This window comes from Panthera leo, chromosome B3 (genome assembly GCF_018350215.1).
Source record: "Panthera leo isolate Ple1 chromosome B3, P.leo_Ple1_pat1.1, whole genome shotgun sequence".
Taxonomy (NCBI): Eukaryota; Metazoa; Chordata; class Mammalia; order Carnivora; family Felidae; genus Panthera; species Panthera leo.
Genome location: NC_056684.1, coordinates 1,869,439 through 1,897,263, shown reverse-complemented (window position 1 = coordinate 1,897,263; position 27,825 = coordinate 1,869,439). Strand labels below are relative to the sequence as shown.

The window sequence follows — 27,825 nt, the reverse complement described above, 5'->3', positions numbered from 1 at the left end:
GGGGGTGAGCCAGAGCTGGGAACAGGGCGGGTGAGCCAAAGGCGAGGCAAACACCGCTGGCTCCCCGTCTCCAGCGCCTGGCAGGTATCACTAAGCAAACACCGCGTCCTCTCCCAGGGACCCCGCGTGTGCCGTCACCGCCCTGCTCCCCCTAGTGATGAATAAGACCTAACCGCCGTCCCAGGCCTCGAGAAAGGCCTCCGGCCCCAGGGAGCTTCGGGCCCGCCATGTCCCCGTCACGTCCGCCGGGCCCCTCCCTGGTGGCGAGCCGCCTCGAAGTCCCGGGGCCTGCACACCGGGGGCCGCGTCCCAGCCCTGGCCCTCACCAGCGGCGCAGGTCCCGCCTGTGAGATCGGGACGCGTCTGGTGGCGGGGGGCACGTGTGGGAATTCCCACACCTGGCCGGCCGGGCGTGCACACGGCGGACGCCGAAGAAGGGTCCGTTCATTGCCCCCGTTTCGCCCCTGGGAGGCCCCCTCATCTGGACCTCAGCCCAAATAGACCGCTCACGGAACATTCTGACCCCTCCCCCCGTCTCTCTCAGAAATGATGAAGCTAAGATTTGCTGGACGGGGCTCAGCCGGTAAGAACTCAGCTGGCAGAGTGGAGCCTCCCCACGTCTGCGTCCAGGGGACCCCCGGCGGTGGCGTGGGTGTGTGAGGTCACGGAGAGCAGAGGGCACGGAATCTCTAGGGCCCGTGACAGGGAGAGGCCTCTTGGCCCGAGAAGTCCCGAAGCGGCCACAGCGGGAGGCCTCCGTGCGAGGAGCCCAGAGAGCAAGCGATTTTCTTGGGATCACACCGTTACTCAGTAGCACAGCCAACACGGATGCTGGCCCCCTGACTCCCGGTGCCATGGTCCGCCCCCCCCCCCCGGGTGCGACAGTTTCCCGAACTTGGCTCTGATGCCCGACCATCTGTGTGGAGGCCGCCCCGCCAGCAAGGTGCCCTGGGTGGAAGCTGATGGAAGCCGACGAAGGCGCAGAAACCACACGGCATCCTGTCAGGGGGAGGGATCCTCTCCAACTGGAAATGTCCTCATTTTATGCCACAAACAACAAGACGGGAGGAAATAAACCCAGACCATTAGCCAAGTGGCACTGCCTGCTTCTGCAAGGACCGAGCCCCCGCACCGGCCGTCATTACGGGGCAAGTGGCTGCTTTAAGCACCGCGCCGACCCTGCTAACGTCAGGTTGGAGCTCTCGGCTCCGGGCTTGGCCACAATCTCTTGCGTCCTTCCCGTGGACGATCAAGGTGGGGACAAGGGCTCGCGCAAACAGAGTCCCCGCGAGAACCAGTCGACGGGCACCGACAGGGAGCCTTGTGATGCCACACCCAGGGGACCTTGGCCCCGGTTTCGGAGACCTGATGCCTGGCACAGGCTGGGTTTGGCTTGGAAAGGGACGGGGCCGTGACCACACGCTAGAGCGGGCCGTCAAAACACCGTGAGGTCATTGCAAACATCAACCTCCCTCAACTTCCTGCAAGGTCTCAGACGTGGCGGCCCCAAGGACGACGGCGCACTCGGCCAGGACCGTGCTTTGAGCGCCTGTGGGGAGCCAGGCCCCGGGCTCAGCCCCGAGGCTGGTGGGGAACACGACACCAGCGAGGGCAGCTGTGCACAAGGAGGGTCGGCTTCTCGGCCTTGTCTGGGGGCATCTGTCAGAGCAACAGGATGCTTCTTTAGGCTCGACCAGATCCACCAGCTGTCAGACACAGGTAAGGTTTGCACGAGTCGGCACGCCTTCATTTATTCTCAACTTGGGGATGAAACACAATCCAGCCGGCGGACCAGAGCCTCCAGCTGCCCAACCAGGAGGAAAAGGAAACCGTCCACACCACCCTCCTTGTGCCCGATGGCCAATGGCCGTCTTCCCACACGGTGGCTCTCGGAAACCCGAGAGCTTCCCAGAGCCCCTGCCTTGCCTGCCTTCCAGCCCCAAGGTGAGGCAGAAAGGCCCACAGGGGGACTTCAGAGACCCCCTTCTGGGATGTGCCCAGAGCGGAACCTTGAGTTCGCTCCCCCTCCCTCGGCCCCAGGTCTGTTCCGTGACGCTGGGCACGTCGAAGGTAGCCCCTGAGAGGGAGTGCCCTGGCAAGGAAGGAGACCCGGGAGGAAGTAAGTGGTCCTCTCCCCTACCAAAGCCCCCACCCTCACCCCTGCTCACTTCCCCATCTCACACCCTGATTGAGCAGCAGCCCTGTCCTCTCCCAGTAGCCCTGTCCACCACCTCTTACAGACCTCTAGAATCTGTCCCCGTCACTGGGTCACCGTTCTTTTCTTCTGGTTGAGGGAAAAAGCCTCCGAGCTGGTCTCCCGGCCCTGATCTGCCTTCTCCCACCCAACCCGCGTGGCTGCCAGAGCCATCTTGCCCAAATCCAAATGTACCCACGTCTGCCTCCTGCTCACGCTCTCTCCATGGCTCTCAGTCGCCTCTGGGCCGGAACTCCTGAGGGTGACCCTTTACAGCCCGGCCTCTGCTCACCTGCCCGGTCGCTCCCAGCACCACTAGACGAAACCATCGCGAACAACGTAGAAATTAAACTTTCTGAATACAACAAGCCGGGGAGAATATGTCCTCCCACGCTCCACGCCCCGCGAGACTCCAAGCCGCCTCCGTTCCGCCCTCCACCACGCAGTCGGTGGCGGTCTCCCCGTGGGGTGGCGCATTCCAAGGGGCCAGGGAGGGGCGAAGTCCACCCCTAAAGTCTGAGCAACGAGCACGGAGCCTGGGGCGCGGGAGACGGTCAGTACACGTTGGCCGAATGGAACGCTGGTTTGGGCAGTCCCTTTCTAACTGCTGCCTTCTGGAAGGTTTTCCATTGTTGCCACGAAGCCCAAAGTCAGCTACTTTTGAAGCACCCTACTGCATCCTGAACCCCATTGTCAGATGGGCTTATTCGGTGCCTACAGTTGCCCTAAGCGTGGCCACGTCTTAGTTCGTTGACTGTGCGCAGCAACCCAGTCATATAATAGCAGCTTTAGGTGCTATTATAATCTCCATTTTATGGGGGAGAACACTGGGTTTGCAAACCAGCGGGAAAGATTTGCCCCAAGTTACCCGGTCTTCACGCCCCGGGGTCAAATCCAGACCCACCGGCTTCTATACCCTGCACCTTTAGCAACTCTTATCACCCCATTTCACAGACGAGGAGACGGAGGCTCAGAAAGTTCAGGGAGGTGTTCAGGGCCACACAGCTTGCAACCCCCTTGCTGAGAGCCACCACCCTCCCCGCATCTGGTGATCAGCCCCGTGGTTCGGGAGGCTGAGAAGAAAGGACTGGATGTGTCGACAACCAGGTCCCCAAGACCCCAGAAGAGCAGGAGAAGCTGCGAGGACAGAGGACGCACTGTCCCCAGTCCTCGGGAAACGTATGCCGGCCAAAGGAAGGAAGACTTGGGTCCTGCCTGGATGTTCTTGGCAGCTGGGGATACATGTGACTCACGGTATTTATACAGAACAGGCTGCCCACGTTCCTCTGACCTGCCTGGGTAGCAAGGCTACCACGGAATACCAGCGCCCGAGAGAATTCCAGATTAAACAAAGGAAAATCAATCAGGGAGAAGAGACACACACACACGCACACACACACACAGAACAAACGGTGGCATGGTTTCACACAGCTCCTCAGGATCCCGGAAGGTCCGGAGCGGGAGCTGTGACTTTGCACAGGGGGAAGGGCGAACACCGCCCCGTCACGCTGGGCAGTCCGGGCACCCCCACTCCCATCCTCGGGCCCCCCGCAGAGGCCCAGAGCTTGCACACGTGCCTCTGAGTCCCGACCCTGACCTAATGGGGCCGAGTGAGCAAGTCTTTCCACTTGATGGAGCCTCCGTTTCCCCAACCACAAAATCGGGTTATCAAAACCCACATCTTGAGGTTTGCTGCGAGGACCCATGAAATAATGCACAGTGTGGCGTGCGGGCCTGATACACAGTAAGCGCTCAATAAACGCGGCCCCGCTCCCCTCCCCTCCCCCGTGTAAGAGAACATCCTTCTCTCCCCTCAAAATGGTAAAATAGACGGAAAAGTCCTTGCCCGCCATTTAAGTGATCAACGCCCCCACCTTCTCGTCCTGAGTGCTACAGAGGGTGAGGAGGGGAGTACAGGACGTGCCCCGGGGGCCCTCGTGCCCGCGCCCTCGCCCTCGCTCCAGGGCACAGACTGTCGTGACCAACACACAAACAGGGGTGGCAGAGAAACCCGAGGAAAAGCGATTTTTGCAGCACAGCCACCGGCCTCCTGAACAAAGCAACAAGCGAGCTGGACCCAGCAAGGCATCCGGGATCACCCCCGAGAGTGACCATCGGTCCAAACGCGGCCCAAGCCTCGCGCAGACGGAATCCGCTCCCCGGCGTGTGAGGCGGCCAACGTCAAACCTTGCGTCTCTCCACCGCTGCTCCTAACCGCACGGGGACGGCCAGGGCATCTATGCAAGAGGGGAAATGGGTGAGGCCAGTTTGAGAATTATATAATCCTCCATTTTCAAAAACAGGACTGGGTATTTTTGGAAAGAACTGGCAGGGCAAGCTGCTTAATAGCCTCTCTGGATGGCCTGCGGAGACTCAGAAAACGGCTCTCTCTCTGGGGCTCTAGAAAAATGTGCTCCCGGTACAGCCGAAGAAGGACCAAGAGGCCACGCTGGCTTGAGCCGCTGGAGACAGGCGCTTGGCTCTGGGACTTCGCAGACATAGCGGGAGCCTGTAGAAGCCTGGGCCGGCTCCGCAACGCACCCTGGGCGGAGGGGAGTCGGGAGCCGTCCTCCCGCGGGAGTCTACGGGCCGACCCCTGCGGCGGCTCCTGCCAAGCCCCCTGGGGGCCCCAGCTGGTCAAGGGTGACAAAGGCCTGGCGACCACTTCCATACCCCACTTGCTGCTCCCGAGCCAGACATGACTAATCAAGCACAGCTCTCCTCCTCCATGAGCCCCAGACCCAACCCTTCCCACAATTCCCGAAGCCACCCACAGTCACTGGGAACCGGCGGGAACAAGCTGACACTTCTTGATTCCGTCGGCAGTAACTAGCAAGCCGCACGCGGGCGTCAGTTTGGGTCCCCGGTGTGTCACGTTAGGATACGGACAAGCTGCTGGATGAGGGGAAACCTTCCCATTTGTCTGGGGGCAAATAGCAAGTGCTTTCGAGTACGTGGCACCTTGCCAAAATTGAAGCCACCCACAAATACTCAGGTTCGCCCCTCCTGTGGGCCCCTGGTAAGTCGGCACCTCCCTACCCCCTCTGAAGTCGCATGATCATGTGACTTGACTTGGGCAGAAGTGACATATGTCACACACATCGGTTTTTTTTGTTGTTGTTGTTGTTTTTTTTTTAATTTTTTTTTCAATGTTTTTTATTTATTTTCGGGACAGAGAGAGACAGAGCATGAACGGGGGAGGGGCAGAGAGAGAGGGAGACACAGAATTGGAAACAGGCTCCAGACTCCGAGCCATCAGCCCAGAGCCTGACGCAGGGCTCGAACTCACGGACCGCGAGATCGTGACCTGGCTGAAGTCGGACGCTTAACCGACTGCGCCACACAGGCGCCCCAAGGTTTTGTTTTTTAATGTTATTTGTTTTTGAGAGAGACAGAGACAGAGTGCGAGCAGGCAAGGGTCAGAGAGAGAGGGAGACACGGAATCCGGAAGCGGGCTCCAGGCTCCGAGCCGTCAGCACAGAGCCCGACGCGGGGCTCGAACCCACGAACCGCGAGATCATGACCCAAGCCGAAGTCGGACACTCAACCGACTGAGCCACCCAGGCGCCCCACACACGTGAAGTTTTAAGAGCCAGCGTATGGCTGGCCGCGTGCCCCTCCCCGCACCCCGGTGGTCGCAGAAGTACCCGCTGAGACGGAGCTCCCACCGGTGTGGGGCCCTGAGCGGCCACGGTGGGCAGTGCCTCCTTGCTGAAATTTATGTTCCCCGATCAGACCATTTTCACAAGAGGTGGGGCATGTTAGCAAGTCAGAGATCTCGCTGAAAAATGAAATAGTACTTGGAAATTGACCCAGAAACACCAAAATTATTTCCAAGATGACCGAACACAACCATTTAAAAATAAAGCCAGAGTTTACCACCACGGCCTCCTACGTGAAGGGCCTTGCTCATCTATGCAACGGTCACCCGAATCCTCAGAACCGGCCACACCCCAGCCTTAAATGTCCCCACGATGCTCTCTGCCTTTGCTCGCCATTATTTGTGGAGATCCTGTTCTCTCGGAAGCAATATCCAGTTATTTAAAATACGACCTCCCCACTTCTTTTCTCTGCAATGACAGATACACTAAGGTTTCGGGAAAGCCTGCCCCCGGCCTTCCACACCCCCAGCTCCCAGCTATATATAATCATAATAATTATATCAGCTAATGTGCCATAATTTTAGCTCCTTCTTTCTACTAACGGCTTTCGGTTAGTATTTCTACGATAATAGCCTTATTGTAAACCTTTTACTGTCAGCCAACAACATTTTTTTTCTGCAAATAGAATATATATTACAAACATCGAAATATAATAATAGATTTCCCCTACTGTCTTCAGGCATGTAAATAACACCTCTCCGGTGAAGTCACGAAGTCATGGGGGGAAGGAGCCATCTCCTCAGCTCTGTTTGTACCTCTTCTCCTAGAGGCAGGGTGTGCAGCTCAGGGTTCGTTGGTCAGCTGGTCTGTGCCCAGCGCTGTGCCTGGGGCTGTGTGGACGCCATATTCTCCCGCCCCCATGTCATGCCTGTCTCTCTCTCCCGAGCTCCCGTCCCACCCCTCCTCACACAAAGTGAGCAGAGTTCAAATCCAGCCGACCGGCCCAGGTTGGAACACCGGAGGGGGAGACAGACTCAGTTTGGGTGGAGGTGGTGAGGGACTCTAGCAAAGGAATTCTGACACCAGAGTGATGGGGGAAGGCTTCCTGGAGGAGGAGCAGGCTTGAGCTGGGCTGGGGGGGCCTGGCTTGTTTGCGGGGCAGCGGGAGGGCTGGCCTGAGTGAAGCCAATACCAGGTGGGGAGGAGGGGGGAGGGCGAGACCGTGAAGGTAGGCATACGTGTCAGCCTGAAGGCATTCACAGAGAAGGAGGCAGGAAGGGGCCAGAGGCAACATGGGAACAGAGTTTCTGCCTCCCCCAAAGCCCCGATTCTGTGCTTTGGAGCTTCCCCTCCCTGGAGAGGGGCCGGTGGGAGCCGGTCCAACCTGCCTCTCCTCCACCGACGGGAGCACGGAGAAGGGAGGCCTGGGGCCCAGGGCCCCGCTGCTGTGGATGGAGCACGCGGGGCCTCTCACCCTCCCTCCTGCTCCCTGCACCAGGTGAACCTTCCAGGCCACCGCGCACACTTTGTCCTGAGACCTTCCACACCTTTTAAAACAGAACAGCATCAGCTTTCACTGCAAAATGGCACTGCAAAGGGTTTGCTTTAGAAAGTCGTGGTCTCTCTTTCCCCGCTTGGGAGTGTTAAGCATAAATTTCAATGTGGAAGAATATTGGAAAGAGGGCACCAGTAATGGACTCATCCCAGGAAAAGTATTTATTCTTGCCTTGCCTCGGCCAAGGAAAGTTTCTCTGCTGGAAAAAGCACCTCACCGTCCACCGAGCTGTATGGCAAAGATTAAAAATAGAAATAAAGAAGTAATTCTGACATGTTTATCATTTTCCCTTTAACTCCTAGCGTTCTGGAGCTTTTCCCTCCTGCTTGGAAGAAAATTGTATTTCTTAAGGCTTCCAAGGAGTATCCCACTAATAAAACGTGGTCTCTCTCTCTCTCTCTCTCTTTTTTTTTTAAAGGCACAGGCCCGGTCTTTTTAATTAGAGGATGTTTATTCTGGCCCTTCATTTTTATAACTGGGAAGCAAAGGCAGAGGAAGGAAGGGGGAGAAAAAGGCCCACTGAGCACCCACTTGGTTCCAGGCACGGTGCCGTGGTTTTCCGTGTGTTCCGTTGTGGGATCCCCATGGCCACGCTACCTGGAGGGATTCTTGGCCTCATTTTCACGATCGGCAAATCAGAGGTACAGTCGCTAAATGACTCCGCACGTGACACACACAGCCCGGGCCAGAGCAACAACCAGAAGTAACGTCTGTGACACGTAGCCTACATCGCACAGTCTGGCGCGTCGGTGACTTCTCCAAGGCCAAGTTGGGCAAACCGCGGTCCTGGTGGGCTTCACGGTTTTGCCTTCGCCCCGAGTCCCAGCTCAGGGCTGCAGAGCCGGCCGAGGAGTCCGGGACCGACAGACTCGCCCCGTCCCATCCCTCAGCCCGTCTGGTCTTCCCCACGGCCCTGGTGGCTGGGCCAGGCAGCCACACAATGTCCACTGGGTCAAGGAGGAAAGAGAACTGCAGATAGGACAAGGGGGTTCCCACAGTCACAGAGAAGAACCTGGTCCTTCCCATGTTCGTCCGGTGTGTTTTCCACGGAACCACACACAGACTACAGATGGCGGGCTTTCCCTGACATGGTGGGGGAGGGGACAGCCTCCCCAGACAAGCGAATTCCTACCGTACTCTCATCGGTGCGACCGGTCGGCGCTCGGGGACCGGACTGGGGGCTGTCCACCTGCACCGCCCCTGCCCGTCCTGGGGGGAGGGGAGACAGCACACGCAGCCAGATGTCGCTGCCGTGCGAGGTCCACGGCCCTCGGGTGAGGCCCACGAGTGTGCACGCGTGGGGAAGGAGGCGTCGGGTTGGTGCCACGGGCTCCGTGGCATCCCTCACCCCCTGGTAGCACCCCTCTCCTCACCCACATTTCCCCTGCAAACAGGTACGGGACACGAGGGGAGGGGACCCGGCACGTGCTGGACGCGCCAGGGAGCTTCTGCTCAACACGGTGCATGAGGAGCTGGGCGAGAGGACCCCGGGGGAGGACGGTGAAGCGGTTCCCGGAGAACCGCACCGATGCGCTCAGGGGGCAGACGAGGGGGGCGGGGCGCCCCCAAGGACAGACGCAGGGATGCCGCACGGCAAATCGAAGACGGACGTGCGGTTCCAGCACCAGAAAGGAAGGGGATGGAGACCGGGGGGAGGCACCTGCTGAGGAGGCCGGGCCAAGCCACAGGCGGCTCGGGAGTCAGGCCCGCTGGGTGGGATCCCGCGGGGAGAAGGCTCCCTGCTGGGGCCCGGGCCGTCCCCCGGCCCCTGCGGCCCCGGGCCACAAGCACACGCACGCTCAGCGGGGGCCACGGGGTGCCACTCGCTGCTTTGCTCCGGCCCAGGTAAGCCTCCTGTCGCTGAAAAAGGGCTGAAAATAGGGGCGCTTGGGTAGCTCAGTGGGTTGAGCATCCGACTCTTGATTTCAGCTTGGGTCATGATCTCGGGGTTCCTGGGTTTGAGGCCCGCATCAGGTTCTGTCCGCACTGGCAGCGTGGAGCCTGCTTGGGATTCTCTCCCTTTCACTTTCTCTCTGTCCCTCCCCCTGCTCACGTTCTCTCTCTCTCAATCAATCAATAAATAACTGACTGACTGAAAAATAAAAAGGGCTTGGCGTAGGGATCATTTTCTAATGTGAAAAAAATATCAAATCACCATAATGTGCACCTGAAATAAATAGGATATTATAGGTCAACTATAGTTCAATTTATTTTTTTTTAAATTTTTTTTTTTAACGTTTATTTATTTTTGAGACAGAGAGAGACAGAGCATGAACGGGGGAGGGTCAGAGAGAGGGAGACACAGAATCGGAAGCAGGCTCCAGGCTCTGAGCCATCAGCCCAGAGCCCGACGCGGGGCTTGAACTCACGGACCGCGAGATCGTGACCTGAGCCGAAGTCAGTCGCTTAACCGACTGAGCCACCCAGGCGCCCCTATAGTTCAATTTAAAAATTAATGAGAAAGAGGGAAAAAGAAGGAAGGAGGGAGGGAGGAAAAGAGGAAAGGAAAGGAAAGGAAGAGAAAAATGAAAAGAAAGAAAAGAGAAGAAAAATAAGGTAAAAAGGGGCCTATGAAACATTCTGCCGACGCAGAAGACAACTATCCCACCAGAGGCCAGAAACGAGTGAATTTGACAAGATATCTAATTTACCATCTCAGGAAACTCCAAGGACACCCGGGCTTACGGAACAAAAGCCCAAAGACGAGGCGATGAGACAACAGGACACAAAAGGTAGCTGCTGGAGAACAGGTAAGGGGACACTGGGAGTTCGCGGGGACACCGAAAGGCGGCCGGGGGACTGAAATCTGCAGCGGGAGGAGGAAATAATAGAACTAACACTGGAGAAAAGAGCCTTTTGGAGGAAGCCCTGGGCGGCTCCCGTCTCTAGTCCTGCACCTTTGCTGTGCCCGCCCCCACCCCGGGCCCAGAGCAGACCCTCCGGGCCCCCTGAAGGCCCTCGGGGGGCGGGCAATGCTCGGCCTCGAGGCCTTGGGGGGTGCGGAAGAAGAGAAGGACTCCATCGGGTGGTGACAAGGAGCTTGGTCTGGAGGAAGGCGGGAGCGATGGGGGAGGACCAGGCTGGAGCACAGACACAACCGCGGGAAGCCAGGAAGCGCTGGCCACAAGCCAGAGCGTGACCTTTGGGCTGCTATGGATGGGAGGTGGCCTCTCGGCTTAGATCGGTATACCTTCGGTGCTGCAAAATACGCAGCCAGGTGCTGGAGACACCCCAGCGAGCGAAATATGCCCCCCCCGCATCCTTTAGAAGGCCATAGGCCACTGGGTTTTCTGTAGGGGAGAAAAAACTCTCAACTTGGCCTTTCAGAAAGACCCTTGTAACGGATATAAACTTAATTCATACTTTCACAGCATCAAAGTTATTCCGGGCAGCATGATGGAGACGCCGGCTCTGAAATGATCTGCCTGCGTCCAAATCTGAACCGTCCCACCCTGCTGTGTGACCTTGGGCAAGTGACTTCACCTTTCTGGTTCTTACCTCTTAAAACAGCCCCTCTGCTCCTATCACAAATGATGGTGACCATTCTATTAACCTCTCTGGAACAGTGACCTGCTTCTGGTCACAGAGGGGCTCATTAGCTCGCTCAAGGTCAAGGGGGGGATAGTTCCGATTATTTTTAGTCTTCACCTTCTCCCTTTATCGCCAAGAGGCAAACGCCTTAGTAAAAGTACAATCAATCGTGCATCGTGAAGGGTGATCACTGCCAGGCCTAAGCTAGGCATTTGGTAACAGTGCGATTCGTCCCGTGGGGTTTCTTAGCCTGATAAACGAGACCTCGCCATCTGTTCTCCTGCGCATGAAACAAGACTTGACCAGACTCCTTTTATGATCATCTCTAACCGTAAATTTGGCTAGTCTGATCAGGGAGCCAAGCCCGCCTGTAGAAAAGCATGAGGTTTCTCTCGGCACAACTTGAAACATCAAACGTCCCTGGGAGAGGCCGGAACAGTGGCGAGGAAGAAAGCGATTCCCGTTTCCTGAGTTCTACGATGCTCTGCGCTTTGCACTTGATATGCCTTGACTCAGGCAACCCGCAGAACAGTCCCACAAGCAGGCCCGATGGGGTCCGTTATACAGGGGCCAAACGCGAGCCTCGGCAAGGGCAGGGAACTCACACGAGGCCACGCACCCAATGGAGGATCTGAATCTAAGTCTGTCTCCGAAATCCACGCTCTTTTAGACCAGCCCGTAGTACTAACCGGAGGGTAACGGGGGTCTACAGGGATGACCCGAAGCCTCTGATCAAAACTAGCCTCAGAAGGACACGAAGAGAAAAGCGTTCCAGTGGTCCCTCGGACACTGGCCACCCAGGAAATCATCACCCTGCCGAACAGCCACTCCCAGGGCTCACCGAAGTCAGCCACAGACACGAACAACGTTCTCGCTGACTGTGAACTGCCAGGGGCCATGACAGAAGTTCTCTGGTGCTCAAAGCAGCTGGTCAGATTATGCCCGAGAAACCAAGGCGTTTGTGGACCGTGTTTAAATCGGGTTCACGGAGGGGCACCTGGGTGGCTCAGTGGGTTCAGCGTCCAACTCCTGATGCAGCTCAGGTCATGATCTCACGGTTTGGGTTCGAGCTCCACATTGGGCTCTGTGCTGATGGTGCAGAGCCGGCTTGGGATTCTCTCTCTCCCTTTCTCTCTGCCCCTCCCCTGCTCACTCATTCGTTCTTTCTTTCTTTTTCTTTTCTTCCTTCCTTCCTTTCTTTTCCTTCCTTCCTTTCTTTCTTTCTTTCTTCCTTCCTTCCTTCCTTCCTTCCTTCCTTCCTTTCTTTTCTTTCTTCCTTTCTTTCTTCTTTCTTTCTTTCTTTCTTCCTTTCTTTTTTCTTTCTTCCTTTCTTCCTTCCTTTCTTTTCTTTCTTCCTTTCTTTCTTCTTTCTTCCTTCCTTCCTTCCTTCCTTTCTTTCTTTTCTTTCCTTCCTTCCTTCCTCTTTCTCTCAAAAAATAAATAAACTAAAAAAAAGTTGTTAAAAATAAATAAATCGGAATCACAGAAAGCGTGACAGGAGAGGAGACACGGTCCATTCAGCAAGGTCGCCTCTGGCACGTCTATACTTGACCACGTCCGGGAGAGAGTAAAACCAGTGCCATCGATCGCTCCCTGTAGAACTGTGCTCTGGGTTCCTGCGGTCCCTCAGTCACACCGGCCGGAAGGTCACACACACACACGGACAGCCACGGCACTTGCCTCCTCGGTGATGCAGGGACACGTGCAGCAGGCTGTCCCTGAGAATGACACAGCCTACCCACCCTCTCTTTCCCGCCTTCCCCAGACTTGGCTAGCCCCTGTCCCTTCCTGACACTGTCTTCTATTCGAGGATTTCTCGCGTTGAATTGCAACGGCCGCTGACTTTTCTGTCCCCCTCCCCACTAGAGCTCAGGCAGGTTAGGGGAAGAGGCCGTATCCTAGAATCCGAGTGCCCAGCGCGGGGTCTGGCATGCGGTCAGCATTCAAACACGTTTACTAAATCAATAAGAAAGACAGTGTCAAGGTGACGGGCAGACTGATGGAGAGACAGGCGAATGAGCGGAAGGCAAGTTGGGTAGGAAGTATTTAACCAGCCACACGCTTCCCCCGATCGCTTCAGAGGCTGGCCTCACCGTATGAACTTTTCCCGGGTAAAGAAATATTCTTTTACGAGATTTTAAACAGCTACAGAGCCGGGCGTTAAATGGAGACACAGACACTGACTTAACTTCTCCCCTACTGCCGAGCATTTGGGAAGTTTCCAATTTTTCATGGTTATAACCATCGTTTACAAAGATTCTTATAAACGCGTGCTCGCACTCTTCCCTGATACGTTCTTTAAGATAAGGTCCCAGGAGTGAAATCCTCGCCTTTAATGCGGTGCCCGTTTCTCAGGCTTCTGCCGCACCGGATTCTCCCTCCAGCGTTACAGGAGGCCGCTCAGGCCCGCACGCGGCTGCAGCCCTGCATCGAAGAGGCGTCAGCGACTCACTCACTCGTGCACTGGCAATCCCCAGCGCTCCTACCTGTCATCCGGTCCCCTCATCACCGGGCACTTCTTCATGTCTCCTTGCATTCCGGGACAGCAGTGCGTGCTGTAGCGCGATCAACATCGGGGGCAATTTTCAGCAAACTCTAATTCTTTCTACTTGAAGGCCTCCGAGCGCTTTACTGGTTTCCTCACACGGACCCTCCAGCCTCCCCCCGTGTCCCTTCACTTCAGCCCGACGCCTCTTAGGTCGCGGAGTTGGTCTTCTCTCGAAGGGAGCTCCAACTACCTTCCCTTCCGTTTCCGGTAGCCACGTCCTGCGTCGTTCCTTTTCCAGCTCTTCAGGGCCACGGCTCCTTCCTTCTTTCCTGCCGCGTGACATTTCCACAGGCCTGGGTTTGTTTTGCTCTGTTTTCCGGCGTATTCCTCTTTGATGATGCCACGCCATCCCGGCTCGCTAATCGTCACCACGTGGCCCAGGTAGACGCCTGGGACCCCACCACCGTCTCTAGGCTGCTCGTGGACCTGAGTTGGGACACAGGCGGGCTGGTGTCCCCAGCCCCCTGGTGGGACAGTGAGAGGCAGCTGGGCTCTGACCGACAGTTGCTGTTGACCGAAGCATCTGGCCTAGAGACTGCTCCACACTCGGTCTTCGGTCGGCCTGAAGCGGAGGCTCCGGGCACGGAGGGTCCATGCGTGTGCTGGCCACCTTCCCACGTGGGTGCCATTAATGCCACCAAATGCCACTCATCCTCGGGGCTCAGGGGACTCCAGCAGAGTCTGCCTTTTCCAGGTGTTTCCCCTTTGGTCTGAGGAGGGACTTATGGGCTTTGATAGACTGTACTGACTTCCCCAAACCCACACCGCTTTCTCAGGAAGGAGTCACCATCTAGTCCTTGGTGACACCTTAGCATTTGGGTCCACGTATACTATTTTCAGTAGAACATCTTGACGTAGATGATAAATGGATGATACCATTTGGGCACAGAGATGATAGGCAGCTGATACATTGCCTGTTGCCCGGGGAACCCCCTCCCCGCCCCAAACCTGCAATGCCGGGGGGCCTCCTTCTTCATCACCATGTGGTGAACTAAACTACCCATGTTTCTGGTCACAGTGATTGACCTGAAATGAGCATGTGATTCAAACTAGGGCAGTTAGAGGCTTCCCCGGGGTCGTCTTCTCCTATGTGGAGCTCAGGGAACAGGGTCTCGCCAGGAGGGTCTCGGGGATCCCGGCCGCCAGCCTGCCTCCTGCGTCCATCTGCCTCGGAGCGTCAGCCACCACCCTCGTAAGCCACGTAGCCACCGGCCACGGCGTGATCGTAGGTCTCCCCACTGAGCCTTCCTTTGCCCATCTGTAAAACCAGGAGAAAAATGCCTCGCCCCGGTCTACGGACCTCAAGGAGCTAATCAGAGTGACAGAAGGTGGGTATCGAAGGGTTTTACAAATCGCCCACGAGGTACTAGACAGACGATGATAGGCCCGACTTGGCAACGGGCTGCGGTACGTCGAGAACGGAGATATGAAGAAAGAGGGATGGTCAGCTGGATACTGCCCTGATCACCCTCAATCGTCACACCATGTTATTACAGCAGGCACCTGAGGTCCAGAGGCACCCCGCAGAGGCCCCCCCCAGAGTTCACCTGCCCATGACACACAGAGACACAATCTCAGTGACATGGCAACCATCACAGAAGTAAGACCATCCCTGGCGGATCTCCGCAACATTAGCACAACAGCAAGACACCGACAGAAGCTGAACTGACAGAATGTGTTAAGCGAAGGCCCCCGGCGTTGGGGCAGGACCCTCACGGCCATCAGACTTCTCGTCCCTGGTCTGCATCTCACTCGTCCCTCGCCAAGGCTCTTCGCACCTCTACGCCCGTTCCAAGCAAGGCAGCCAGCGACCTAACCCTCTCCCCAGAACCCCCGGGGCTCGCGTTTCTGATGATCACTTGGTGTCCATCATCAACCCACCTCTACAGGCTACTTTCGTGTTATAAGCTGAGGCCCTTCCATTTCAAACGGACACCCCGGAGCTTAGGCCTCCACGTGGCTATGATCTCAGCCTGAAGGGAGTGGGGACTAATGTCATTCTTGAGGGAGTGCCCATTAAAGCCCGAAGCACATTCTCAAGACTATTCTTAAAGGTGGCAAATTTTTATCCTTCTTAGGGGTGATTCCCGGAAATGCCGGCGGTCACGTGAAAAGACGGTCCGACAGTACAACGTGGAGGGACAGGGAGCGGTGTGACCCTACAGCTTACACAGTAACTCTCTTCTGGGGCCTAGAAGGCAGCTCTAAAGAGCTTTTCAAAGTGTCCCAAGCAGCTGTCTATGAGCACAGTTAATGTCACCCCCGTCCCGTCCCCACCCCCACGGGAGGCAGAGAGAACACGGGCTTTCGTGGAGACGCCGTAAATACATGATCCAACAGAGACTTTCACTCCCGTTTGCCCTTCCTGGTTCCTGGAAGAAAACTGCTCTCTAGGGCATGGTCATGGTCAATTAGCAGTTAAGTGCATATACAATGAAGAATGTTCTGTTAACCAGCATTTGACTTTTTTTTTTTTTCAAGAAATTCAATATTGGGAGATTTCCTTTTATAGCAACTGGCTTACGAAAAGTATGGGTTCGTGGCTCAAAATTGGTTCTGTGATAAAAAGTGGGGGAGAAAAGACCTCTGATAGCTCAAACAACGGCCCTTTGTACCCCAAATCAAAGCAATCAAGACACTAACAAATGAAATACGAGACACGGAGATCAAGCTTTTCCCCAGGAAGTCCAACTTTGGAGATTTCGAGGCGGTACGTTGAATGAAGGCCGACCATTTGAATTTCGCTCCCGGCCCACGGTCGAGATTTGTTTGCGTAGCCCTTGTAAATTTGTTTTAGGGTTGTAGCTGTACCAGAACTCTAAGCTGCAGGAATTTTTGCCTGGCTTTACGTTTGTACATATTGAAATAACATAATAATAAAGGTAACTTAAGTCAACACTGGACATCCCTGAGAATGTTTCCCCTTGAAAGCGGCCTGCAGCTCATTCGGACCAGGGCGACACGGCTCCACACGCACTGACCGCACCGTAACCGCCAGAGGAGAGGCAGGCCCAGCTCGCTGGCAAACGGGCTCTTCAAACACCAAAGTTGGGGCTGGGCCAGGACCGCACGGGGAGAGCCTGGCTCACGAGGCCACTGAAACTTGAAAAGAAGGTCTGCTTGTTTGCAAGTCTTTGTAAATATTGTCCCGGGCCGGGCAGGAAGAGGCAGGTTTCAGAAACACCCATAACCCTCTTCCTCTGTGTGTAGCTCTTGCTCGGGACCTGACTCACAGAATTAGCCTGCTTTGGCAGCCCTGTTGGGCAATGAGGCAGGACAGGTCCTCCCTGGCTGATGTGGTCTCCAAGCTGCTGATGTCGCCAGCGCACAGAGCTGTTGTTTGGCCCGCCTCTCCCGCCTTCCTGAGCTTGGGGAGCCGGAAAGCAGGGTGGTGTCCGCGCAGAAATTGGGGTCCTCGAGCTGCCCACGCACACCAACAGCAAACGTGCCATTCTAGGCACCGCGACCCTCGGCCCCCGCACGACGGGCCCCTCACCCTGGTTCCGCAAATTCAGGCCTGGCCCACCTCCCACGTTGGACGGGAGTTAAAACCTTTCCAAAAACAATGAAAGCAACCAACCTCTATCTATCCCCCGTGGCCCCTTTGCTTGTCACCTGGCCCGGGTATGAGGACAAGAACTCACCCAGGGGCGGGTCTGGGGCTCGCCCCCCCACCTTTCACAGCCAGGCCGCCTGCACCGGGCCAGGGCGGCGAGGCCGGAACCGCGGACCCCCTGTGAGGGGAGACGGGAGAGGAGTGGACGCAGGGCCACAGGGACAGCTCAGGCCCCAACGCAGGACTCACCCCCTGACCCGGGGCTCTGGAAACATCCGTGGAGAGTGACGGCGTCTGGAAGCTGTTCCACAAGAGGCGTGTACCCTGCACAGTCACCAGTGGCTTTCTCCTTCCTGCCGTGACCACGAGGGGCTCCGACCCGGCCGGAAGCTTGGCCCTCGTGGAAGGAGGGAGAGCCCAACAGCGGTCCCTACCCGAGAAGATGCAACCCCTGCCCACGAGGCACTCTTCAGGTGGGAAGGGAGGACGCACCTCACCTCTCCTCTCCATCACCCTGATCTGCGACCCACGAACGGCCCTGTCTTACCACTGACCTCCTTAGGATTTCAAGGTCTGCTAACATGGTGACAAAGTCGAAGTCCTATCATCCCAAGGGGACGAACCTTTACCTGATGGGCCCAGGTGCACGGTCACAAAACACCCAGAGAGAACACAGGAGGCGGTGGGCGGCCTCACCGACTGCTCCGTGGGTACCCAGAAAGGGCATCTCTCCGGGGCGGACGCAACCCAGGGCCTCTGACTACAGAGCTATTGCTCTCCCGAGCGCGTCCCGACCCGGGCGTGTGAACGTGCTAGAAACCTTCCGGGACAGGTACCCAACCCACAGATTTATGTCGGCCGTTCAAAGATGCAGAGAAAAGCAGCAGGAACCGACCCCGAATTGCAGGAAAGTGATGTCACCGCTCCCGCCAGCCCACGCCCGACGGTCATTATTTTAAAAGCGATGAGACCATCCATTAAAGCTGGCGCTGGAGCCATGCCCCTGTCAACATCCGGGTGCGTGGGCAGGGCCCAGGGCCCAGCCTCTGGGGGCTGCATTGCTGGCATTGTGGGTGAGGGCTGGGGCCCGGGCCACTGGGACCTGCCTGCCCACGCCTGGCCGAGGACAAGAGCACCGGGAAGCCAGAAAGGGGCCACAGGGCTTCCTTCAGGCTCTGGAACCCGCCCTACAGCAGCTGAAGGCCCGAGCCAGCCTTCAGGACAGGCAGCCCAAATTCTGTGCGGCGTGGCCCCTGCCTCCCGGGTCCCCCCGTTCTTGGGGGCCTCCCTGTCCCGTTTCTGCACTCGCATGGGCAACGCATGCCAAGGAAGTTAACTGATGGCTGGGATGCCCGCTGAGATTCACCCGAGCACCAGGGGCCCGCAGACTTGGATTGTGACCACCAACCAATGCGATGTGTCACCGCCATGCAAGTACGTTCAAGTGCGGCAACGCTCCCGAGTAAGCAATTCTCTCAAAGGTGGGCGTGCCGGATGGACCCCCGACATGGCCCCGCGCCCCTCACCCTGCCCTCGTCTCCCCCGGCCTCTCTTTGCCGGAAGGACGGAGCAGATCTGTGCGCGCCCTCCCCCGTCTCATCAGTCACCTCGAGAACACACCCAGGTTAATCTGCTGGATGATGAAACACATGCTCCGGTCACCCTCGTCCCCTCAGTAGAAAGTCAGCCCGAGCCAAAAATGCGGGTGGGGACATCCTCGACCAGCCAGCCTCCGATGAGTCTGAAACTGAACAGACACAGGAGCAATCCGGCACCAGCCGAGCCTGTCCAGACCGGCCGAGCCAGCGGGCCCGCCCATCGAACAACAGTACGTGGTTCCTGTCCTAAAGCACTGGCTGGGGGTACTGTGTTACACAGCACTAGCTTACTGATACACTGGGGAAAGAGGGTCAAGGAACTCTTCCCAGGGAAGGGGCGGGCGCCTGGGCAGGGTCAGGAAGGGCGAACAGTAGTCTGACAGATGTTTGGGCAGAGAAAAGAGCATTTGCAACCGGAAGGTGGTGAAAAGCAGCATTGTATCAGCAGGACCCAGACAAGCTCTGGAATGTTCTTAACGTCTAAAATGAAGGGGAAAAACAGGTGGACGAGAAGCCGGAGAGACAGGTGTGGCCCAGGCCCCGGGGGGTCCCCAAGCCTCTCGGCCAGCAGTTTTACTTTACGACCGGTTTCCGGAAAGTTCAAAGAAGGGGTCAAGTACACCGCGCACCGAGATGTTTCAAATGTGACCGGTGAGGTTTCCGAACGTACGGTTTGTGAAGCCTCAAGAGTGTGACTATAACACGTATTTGATGAAAAATAAAGCCTGGAATTAGGAAGAAGCCCTAAAGCACGATGATATGAAAGTCAAGGTTTCCCCAGGATTTTAGTAAAGAGAAATGCCAGCGGCTTAAAAGGAGCTGCCCCAACGGGGCGCCCGGCTGGCTGAGTCGGCGGGGCTTGTGACTCCTGATCTCAGGCTCGTGAGTTTGAGCCACAAGTTGGGTGTGGAGCCTACTTTAAAAAAAAGAAAAAAAAAAACTATTTATAATCTAAAATTTTTTTCAGGGCGCCTGGGTGGCTCAGGAGGTTAAGCATCCGACTTCGGCTCAGGTCATGATCTCACGGGTCGTGGGTTCGAGCCCTGCGTCGGGCTCTGTGCCGACAGCCCGGAGCCTGGAGCCTGCTTCCGATGCTGGGTCTCCCTCTCTCTCTGCCCCTCCCCCGCTCACACGCTGTCTGTCTGTCTCTCTCTCTCTCTCTCTCTCAGAAATAAAAAGAGTTGCCCCAAGCAGTGGGGAGTATCTGACCTGTGAGAAAACATGGACAAGCCAACCGCAGTCGATTGTTATTCATTCATTCATTCACTCACTCATTCATTCCAGAAAGGTAGCAGACACTGACCCTGTCGGATCCCACAATACGTCCTGGGGCTCTGTGAATAAGAAGACAGGAGTCCCCCCTGGGGACCCCCTCCGGCACTCCCAGCCGGCGCCCCCAGACATCCAGCCTCACCGCACCGTGTAACTCCCGCGGTCTGCAGTGATGAAGGCCTCTGGGAACCCAGGGGTGGTGACGTGATTTTGGCTGCCCCTTCTTCGTGAACAAAACTTGGCATAAACTCCCGTCTCCCAGGAGAGCCCGCACACGGCGCCCAGAATTACGACGTCCCCGGGACCGGGACTCCTTAGTCCGGCCCACGAGTGGGAGCCCCCAGAGGTGGTCTCCCTGAGGCCTGGACTCGTGGTCTCTGGAGGGAGGAGCCAGGAAGCCCCTCTCCCCATCCAGGGCTACCCGAGGAGGCTGGCCGGAGAGGGCACGGCGGCTGGCGGCCCAGCGTGCCACCGGATCGATCCTGTTTGGCCAAGCTCTCGGTCTCCACGGGGCCTTGGGGACACAGCCAGGCCCGGTCCACAGAGGAGGGGTCTCTGAGGTGCGCCCAGATGGCCAGATCAAACGTGTGGCTCAATTCCTACCACGCCAGCCCCGTTGCCTTCCCGCGTCTTCCACACTGCCGACTGGACCCCGGGAGAACTTCTGCCGGCAGCACAGACCGACAGATAAAGAAAGGGAAGCTGGCTCCATACCTGCTGTCTGGGCCACAGGTTCGTAAATGGGGGGGGGGGGGGGCACCCAAGGGAGAGTGTTTCTTTGCAGCGTGAACTGAAATAAATTCCAGACAGGTCGAGGAGTGTACGGGTCCGTCCACAGGACCACCAGAAAGCCCTGGAACTGCACACGGAGAGACGAAACCGGGAGGTAAACAGACCAAACGTAGGGTTGGACTACACGGGGGTATTTCACATACTTCACAAAATAACCCAAAGGGAAGACAGGCAGCGAGAGCTTCACAGGTGTACAAAGAGGTCGGGTACGCTGATAAGAAAGATCGGGGCGCGTGGGGGGCCCAGTCGGTTGGGCGTCCGACTTCGGCTCAGGTCACGATCTCACGGTCCGTGAGTTCGAGCCCCGCGTCGGGCTCCGTGCCGACGGCTCGGAGCCTGGAACCTGCTGTGGATTCTGTGTCTCCCTCTCTCTCTGCCCCTCCCCTGCTTGTGCTCTGTCTCAAAAATCAATAAACTTAAAAAAAAAATTTAAAAACAAAAAAAAGACAGAAAGATAGAAACACCCCACCGGATAGGCATAACACCAACAGGAGGTTCCTAAAAGAGACAAGTAACTAGTTAGACAGACATACGGATGGTCTCAGACTTCACTAAAATCTGAGAAATACAAAAAAATCATCAGGTGTGATTTTTACCTGTTAAAATGATCTTTGGGGCGCCTGGGGGGCTCAGCTGGTTAAGCATCTGACTCTGGATTTCAGCTCAGGTCAGGATCTCACGGTTTGTGAGAAGGAGCCCCACACCGAGTTCCATGCCAACAGCCTGGAGCCTGCGTGGGATTCTCTCTCTCCTTCTCTCTCTGCCCCTCCCCCACTTGCTCTCTCTCTAAAATAAACAAACTGTAGGGGCGCCTGGGTGGCTCAGTCGGTTGAGCGGCCGACTTCGGCTCAGGTCATGATCTCACGGTCCATGAGTTCAAGCCCTGCGTCGGGCTCTGTGCTGACCGCTCGGAGCCTGGAGCCTGTTTCAGATTCTGTGTCTCCCTCTCTCTCTGACCCTCCTCGCACCCCCCCCCGCCCCGTTCATGCTCTGTCTCTGTCTCAAAAATAAATACATGTTAAAAAAAAAAATTAAAAAAAAAAAATAAAATAAACAAACTTTAAAATGACCTTTGAAGTTTTAATATTTATCTCTTGCTGGTGAAAAGTGCGGGGGGCCCTATTAATCTGGATAAATCTCTAGAGGCCACGTGGATGAAGAACCACAAAAGTGTCCACATACCTTGACCCCCTTAATTTCGGCCTCAGGAAGGTCTCTCCCAGACATCACTCAGAAGTTGGTAGAAACCTCGACACGAAAACCATCGACTTTTTTTCAAAGAGTGAAAACTTAGAAATGAATCGGATGTCCTTTTACAGGCATCCAAATGAGGGTTGTAAAATCAGAGGCGAGGACGTTTAACTTGCTTGCGTGCGGGGTAAAATTCTGTCCTCAGTACGTAAACATACACACGGCAATGACAACACAAAACACACAAAAAAAACTAGAAACAACAGTCACCAAAATTCTTACCGTGACTGTCTTACGTGGGGGAACTGGGGCTTTTTTTTTTTTTGTCTTTTCTCTACTTTCCAAGGGGTAAGGGGATAGAGTTCCATGGTTACGTTACTTCCGTCACACGCACACTGCCCACGCCTGGCAGGGCCCCCGGGACGCTGTAGGCATCACAGGCGGTGTTGGGGAGCACTGGAGAGTGACGGTGTGTGTCCCCAGCACACAGAGCACATGCGGTGATCTCAGGCTGTACTCGGACAGGTTTCATACCCTCCATTCAGTAACCCGGGCCCGTCATCGCCTGCCCTGCTCAGCGATGACAGCCACAGGCTGCTCCCCTGTAAGGGCGTCCCCCATCCTAAAGTTTTCTCTGTCCCCACGCTTGTCTTCGTCTATACACGCGGGCCGTGTATAGAGCTCTTCTAACGGACAATATCGCCCCGTCTCGCTTTGTCCCAAGGGCCCTTCTCCGCCAACACACAAGTTCTCGCTGTGATTCCTAGGGCTCGGAGGAAGCGTGAAGTCCCCTTGGGGATCCCGGAGTTCTGGCTTCTGTGCCCCCTCCGTGCCTCGTACAGACACAGAACGGGCGTACTACGCCCACTTACTCCCGTGGCTCCCCCAACCTCAAATTATAAGGTGGGAGAATGAAGGACTGGGTCGCGGATGCTTCGTGTCTGGGGCAGAGCGGTTGCTGGATAAAGTGGCCCAGCAAATGCAGCTGCTCATGTTTTTACTGACTCACCTGGCCCTCGCTCAAAGCTTCAGGCCCCGGTATCTTTGTCGGTAAATAGGTCACGCTGATAAATGCTTCGGTGGCTTATCACGCACTTAAGTGGGACACAGAGCACTCACCGAAAATCTTGTGACAAGAGCATTTCATCCAGAATGCCTTCAGTCTGCTCATTCATTTCCTGGCGGCCTCCTTTTGCCTCCATCTGGGGTTTCAAGTTCTCAATCAGAGCCATCCAGGGGGAGAAACGGACCCGCTGACGGACGCATCAGCGGTACTCAATTCCACCACGGTCCTATCCGCTTACAAAGCGCTCCTCGGGACTAAGTGCCGTTAGCGGAGAGAAGCTAACCCGAATCTCCGTTTCAAATCCTTGCTGATCTCTTTATGGAAATACTTGCTGGTACAAACTGTGTAGGGTTGCGATAGCAAATTGCAAAATGGGACGGAAACAATTCTGTACCTTATCCCCGGCGAGAGAGAACCGCTAAATACCCCTGCGCGTCGAAAAGGAATTGACTTTTAGGAAGCAGCAGGCATAGAAACCACCAATTTGGAAGCTCACTCTTACCTCGTGCGAGGTTGTAAGGGACACGCTTCTGGCTGAGGTCTGTGCGGGACGGCGAGCCGCGGCCCTCGGTCAGGAGCGAAGGAGGGCCACTGGGCCCTCTGCTCAAACCCAAGACGCATCCCAGCTCAGAAGAACAAAGACGGAAATGCGACAGTGTCCCCCAGAGGCACCTGGGCCGTGCTACGGACTCTGCTCCCCTTTCACAGTCCGTGCCACACGCCGCTTATCAGTGCATTGAGAAGAATTTCGGGAATAAAAACACATCGACTTTGTTTAACGCAGCTTATCTGTGCCAAACTTATTTGACTTCAGCCTGCCTGTTAACGGCCAAGGAAGTCATGCTCCTGAGGAATGCACATTAGGAAAGGCTCCTCTAGGCTTGGGTTTCCAAACCGTAATCGGTGATAAGTTATTCCTTTCTTTTAACTATATTTTTAAATATTTTTTAATGTTTATTTCTTTTTGAGAGAGAGAGAGAGAGAGCAGGGGAGGAGCAGAGAGAGAGGGAGACACAGAATCCGAAGCAGGTTCGAACTCACAAACCACGAGATCATGACCTGAGCCGAAGTCGGACGCTTAACTGACTGAGCCACCCAGGCGCCCAAGATTCATTCATTCATTCATTCATTCAAAGACAGAACACAAGCGGGGGACGGGCAGAGAGAGGAGACACAGAATCTGAAGCAGGCTCCAGGCTCTGAGCTGTCAGCACAGAGCCTGACGGGGCTTGAACTCACAAACCACGAGATCATGACCTGAGCCGAAGTCGGACGCTTAAGCGACTGAGCCACCCAGGTGCCCCAACGTTTATTTATTTTTAGGAGAGACGGACAGAGCACGAGTGAGGGAGGGGCAGAGAGAGAGGGAGACACAGAATCCAAAGCAGGCACAGAGCTGGACACGGGGCTCGATCTCATGAATGGTGAGATGGTAACCTGAGCCGAAGATGCTTAACGGACTGAGTCACCCCGGCGCCCGGTGATAAGTTGTTCTAATCTCGCGGGTGTCCTACCCGTGGGAGAGCCAGCTCTGAGGTCCAGAGCTCCACTGGTGAGCCACGACAGCTACCCTTTCCTTTGGGTCGCAGACAAACCCCAAGGCTAACGCCCGGCAAGGGGCCGTCGGCAAAGGCTGGCAAAGGCCCTTCCCCCTGGTGACAGGTGAGTAAGGAGCTTTCAGGATGTCGGCTTTACATACCCAACCCGCTGTCACGCCACTGATGGCTCCGCGGTCTGGAGAACAGAGGTGGAAAGCCGTCCCCCACGAAGACACGATGGCCTGCCAGGTCATACGGTCACAGCGACTGCGTCAACCCAGGCGGCCGTCAAAACCGCGGCCCCACACGCCTGCTCGCGGGACACCCCGAGCCAGGGCACGGAGACCCTGGGAAGTCTGCTCTGGGCACCTTTGAAACTTTGCATTGTCGTCAGAAGTGGGAAAACTGCTAACCCGTTTCCCTGTTCTGCTTCCCGTGAGGCTGGTTCAGGCCCGGGGCCAGGCGAGACGGCCTCGTCGGGAAGCCGGGTCGTGCAGGGCTCGCCGTGCGACCCCGAGAAGTCGCCCGATCCCCCGGTTTCCTCACCCGTAAGCGGGAGAAGAAACCAAGTCAACGCTCACCCTCGGGGCCCTGCTGCACGACGTGAGGGAGGGACCGTGTGGCGGGCAGAGGGCAGGTGCGAGCGAGAGCCTGTCCTCGCCAACAGTGCTCACCCGTCCACGCGTGCTAAGCACCGGCTCGGTTCTGGAGAAGCCACGTGAGGAACTGGTCCCATAGGTCCCATAGGTCCCATAGGCCACAGGGCCGGGGGTCCCCCACGACGTGGCCTGTCCCTCCGCAGCGGCCTCGGGGGCGCCCCGGGCCGTCAGAGGGGGGCCGCTAACCTCCAACAAAGTTTTTCAAGTTTGCAAACTCGCCCGGAAGTCACAGGTTTGCCTTCTTTGCTCGAAATGACTGCTGATTCAACTGAGTTGCTGACAAATGGGGAGATTCGCCATTTGAACGCCTGCTCTGTCCCGGGCCGCAGCCCCGAGAGCCTTGCCGGTGCTACGTGACCACTAGCTCCTTTATGTTATTCTCAGAAAAAACACAGTCATCCCGCTTTGGGGGATGGATCGCCAACTAGGGCACAGAGAGGTGCGGTAACTTGTCCAAAGTCACACAGCAAGTCAGCAAGGGAGGCGGATTTGCGGCCAGGTGTGTGGGGTTCCCATGCCCCTTTTCCAGTTTTTTACATCAGCTCTAATGTTGTAGAAACGCAAGAAAATACAAACTAAGGAGCCTTGTAAAATGGCGAGGAAGGAACACGGCAAACAGTTTATTCTGTGGAGGGGAGTTTTCCCTAAAGCACTTGTCCATATTTCTCTCTGGTCATCTGGTTAGGCTCCTCTTGGAGATGCTGGTGATCTGGACCTCAACTTATGTGTCTGTTGAGTGGGCAGAACTCAGTACAGCTCTGGGCACCCGGGCGACCCTCAGGGGACATTTGTGGGTGGATGTCGTTCCCTGAAATTCCCTGAACGCCTAATTACAAACGCCGGGCGGAGAGGAGAGGAAGCCACGGGAAGGTGGCCCCTGGGCCTCTGCAGGCCACACAGCAGAGGATCTGCTTCATGCAGGGCAGAACCGGAGAAGCATTTCCACGCTGCCCACTCTGTCCCTTCCCAAGGTGAGCCCCTCACAGATGCTCTGTTCCCGTGCCCCACCTGCTGCAGGCCAGCCCTCAAGGCAGTTAGGGATTTGCCCCAGAATCTGTGAAGAATTAGGAAGGCGCTTCCGGAGATCAGCACGAAGGCCAAAGGACAGAGGCCCGTACCCTCCTGACCCCACACTGAGGCCGCACAGGGAGCAGGGGATACATCAGTCTAGAAGGGCTCGGGGTCACGAGCCTCCGAAATTTTCCCTCAGAGGCTCGGAGCTCTGCCTGCAGAGGGACCGGGCCTCGTGTTGTCAGAGACTCGGGCCGCCAATCCCCGAAACGTCTCCAACGTGATGCTCTCCCTCCTGCCCTCCCCCCCCCGCCCCATTGGCCGGGTTCCAATAGTTCCCCTTGGGCGGCCGAGGCCTCCTTCTTGCCCTTGCTGGGCCCTGCCAGCCACACTCCCCAGGGAGAGCGGGCGTCCTGGAGTGCACCTCCTGCCAAGAATACCACCCTCAGGACTGACGGACGCAAACCCAACCCAAACCACCTGCCACCAGGAACAAGGGTCTAACGTCCCCCTCGTCCAAGTCACCACGGTTGGAGGCCAGACTCCCCGACTCAGCTGTGAAGGACCAACCCCCCTGCCCCCACCCTTACGATCTCGTTTCCAGGAACTCCTAGACCTTCCCCCAGACTCCTGTTTCCTGGATTCTCTGAACTTAGCTCAGACTATTCCTTCCTTCCGAAACCTTCTTCCTCTGCCCAGGAGACCGTACTCCCCTTCAAGAGCCAACCACACACTTCCTTCGCCCCGGCCTCTCGCCTGCTGGTCGGTTTCCCCCGCGGGTTACGCATCATCAATCTGTACCGTGTCGTTCACGCCTCGCTTCCAGCACAGACCACAGGTCGCTGAATGTCTGTCCGTCTGTCTCCCCGGCTAGACCACCTCCAGCACAGGGAGGTACGACGGAGCCATGTCTGAATCCCAGCTGGCCATCAAGAATCGGGGCATCCACCGTGAGTGCTGTGGAGTTGAAATTAACTCTCCAGCTGCTTTCGTGTGAGTTACACCATCTATCCCCAGAAACATGCTCTCTCAAAATTCAAAAACTCAAGCAACATCGGTCACCACTCAGAGAGAGGGCGTCTGGACTCACACAGACGCGGGCCCCAGTTCCAACTCCATCAGCTGCCAATGTCCCTGCGGTGTGGCACCGTGGTTCAAGGCTCCTGAGTGACCGCGGGGGGGGCCTCACGGAGTCCTCTCCATCCGACGCCTTGCTCGGGGCTGTCGGACGATCAAGTGATTGCATGCTGCCTGAAACCGGTAAATGCTCCGTAAGGCCGGGTTATCCATAATAATGACGAGAATGACCACAGGGCCACCCCAGTGCAGACCCTACCCCGGCTGGTCGGGCTCTGGTTTCGTTGAATTCGCATCAGATCTATTCCGCCCGGAAATGTGTGCCATTGGGGGCTGGGGCTCAGATGCAGAACTCATGCCTTTGTGTATTTAATAAATGTTTTGTGCCTACTATGTGCTAGGCCTTGGGAATAAACAGAACACGACAGTCTCTATGTCCGAGCCTGGGGGGGAGGGGGGCCTGTCCCGAATGAAGAAATGCCTCTTTCTTGGGCTGAGATGAGGCCCTTTGTGCATCGTGGGAGGCAGATCCCAGCCTCCTGCCCAGAATGGCCTCCAGCAGGCCGTGTGCAAATCTGACGCTCACCACTCAGGGTGGACTCTCCCGTCTCTGTTCCCCCGACCTTGGGGAGGTG

The 27,825-nt window shown here is 56.5% G+C and overlaps 1 protein-coding gene across 1 annotated transcript in view; it reads right to left on the bottom strand.

Annotated features, from left to right (window-relative positions):
• LOC122221394 (collagen alpha-1(I) chain-like) overlaps window positions 1-27,825 on the bottom strand; it is a 53,892-nt gene that overhangs the window by 14,826 nt on the left and 11,241 nt on the right. The window contains exons 5-12 of the mRNA XM_042940681.1: window positions 17,075-17,164; window positions 13,621-13,856; window positions 13,369-13,437; window positions 10,288-10,396; window positions 8,700-8,823; window positions 8,484-8,560; window positions 8,080-8,320; window positions 174-344 (exon numbers count right to left, since the gene is read on the bottom strand). Coding sequence (XP_042796615.1) covers window positions 174-344; window positions 8,080-8,320; window positions 8,484-8,560; window positions 8,700-8,823; window positions 10,288-10,396; window positions 13,369-13,437; window positions 13,621-13,856; window positions 17,075-17,164 — 1,117 coding nt within the window. The remainder of the gene's footprint in view (window positions 1-173; window positions 345-8,079; window positions 8,321-8,483; window positions 8,561-8,699; window positions 8,824-10,287; window positions 10,397-13,368; window positions 13,438-13,620; window positions 13,857-17,074; window positions 17,165-27,825) is intronic.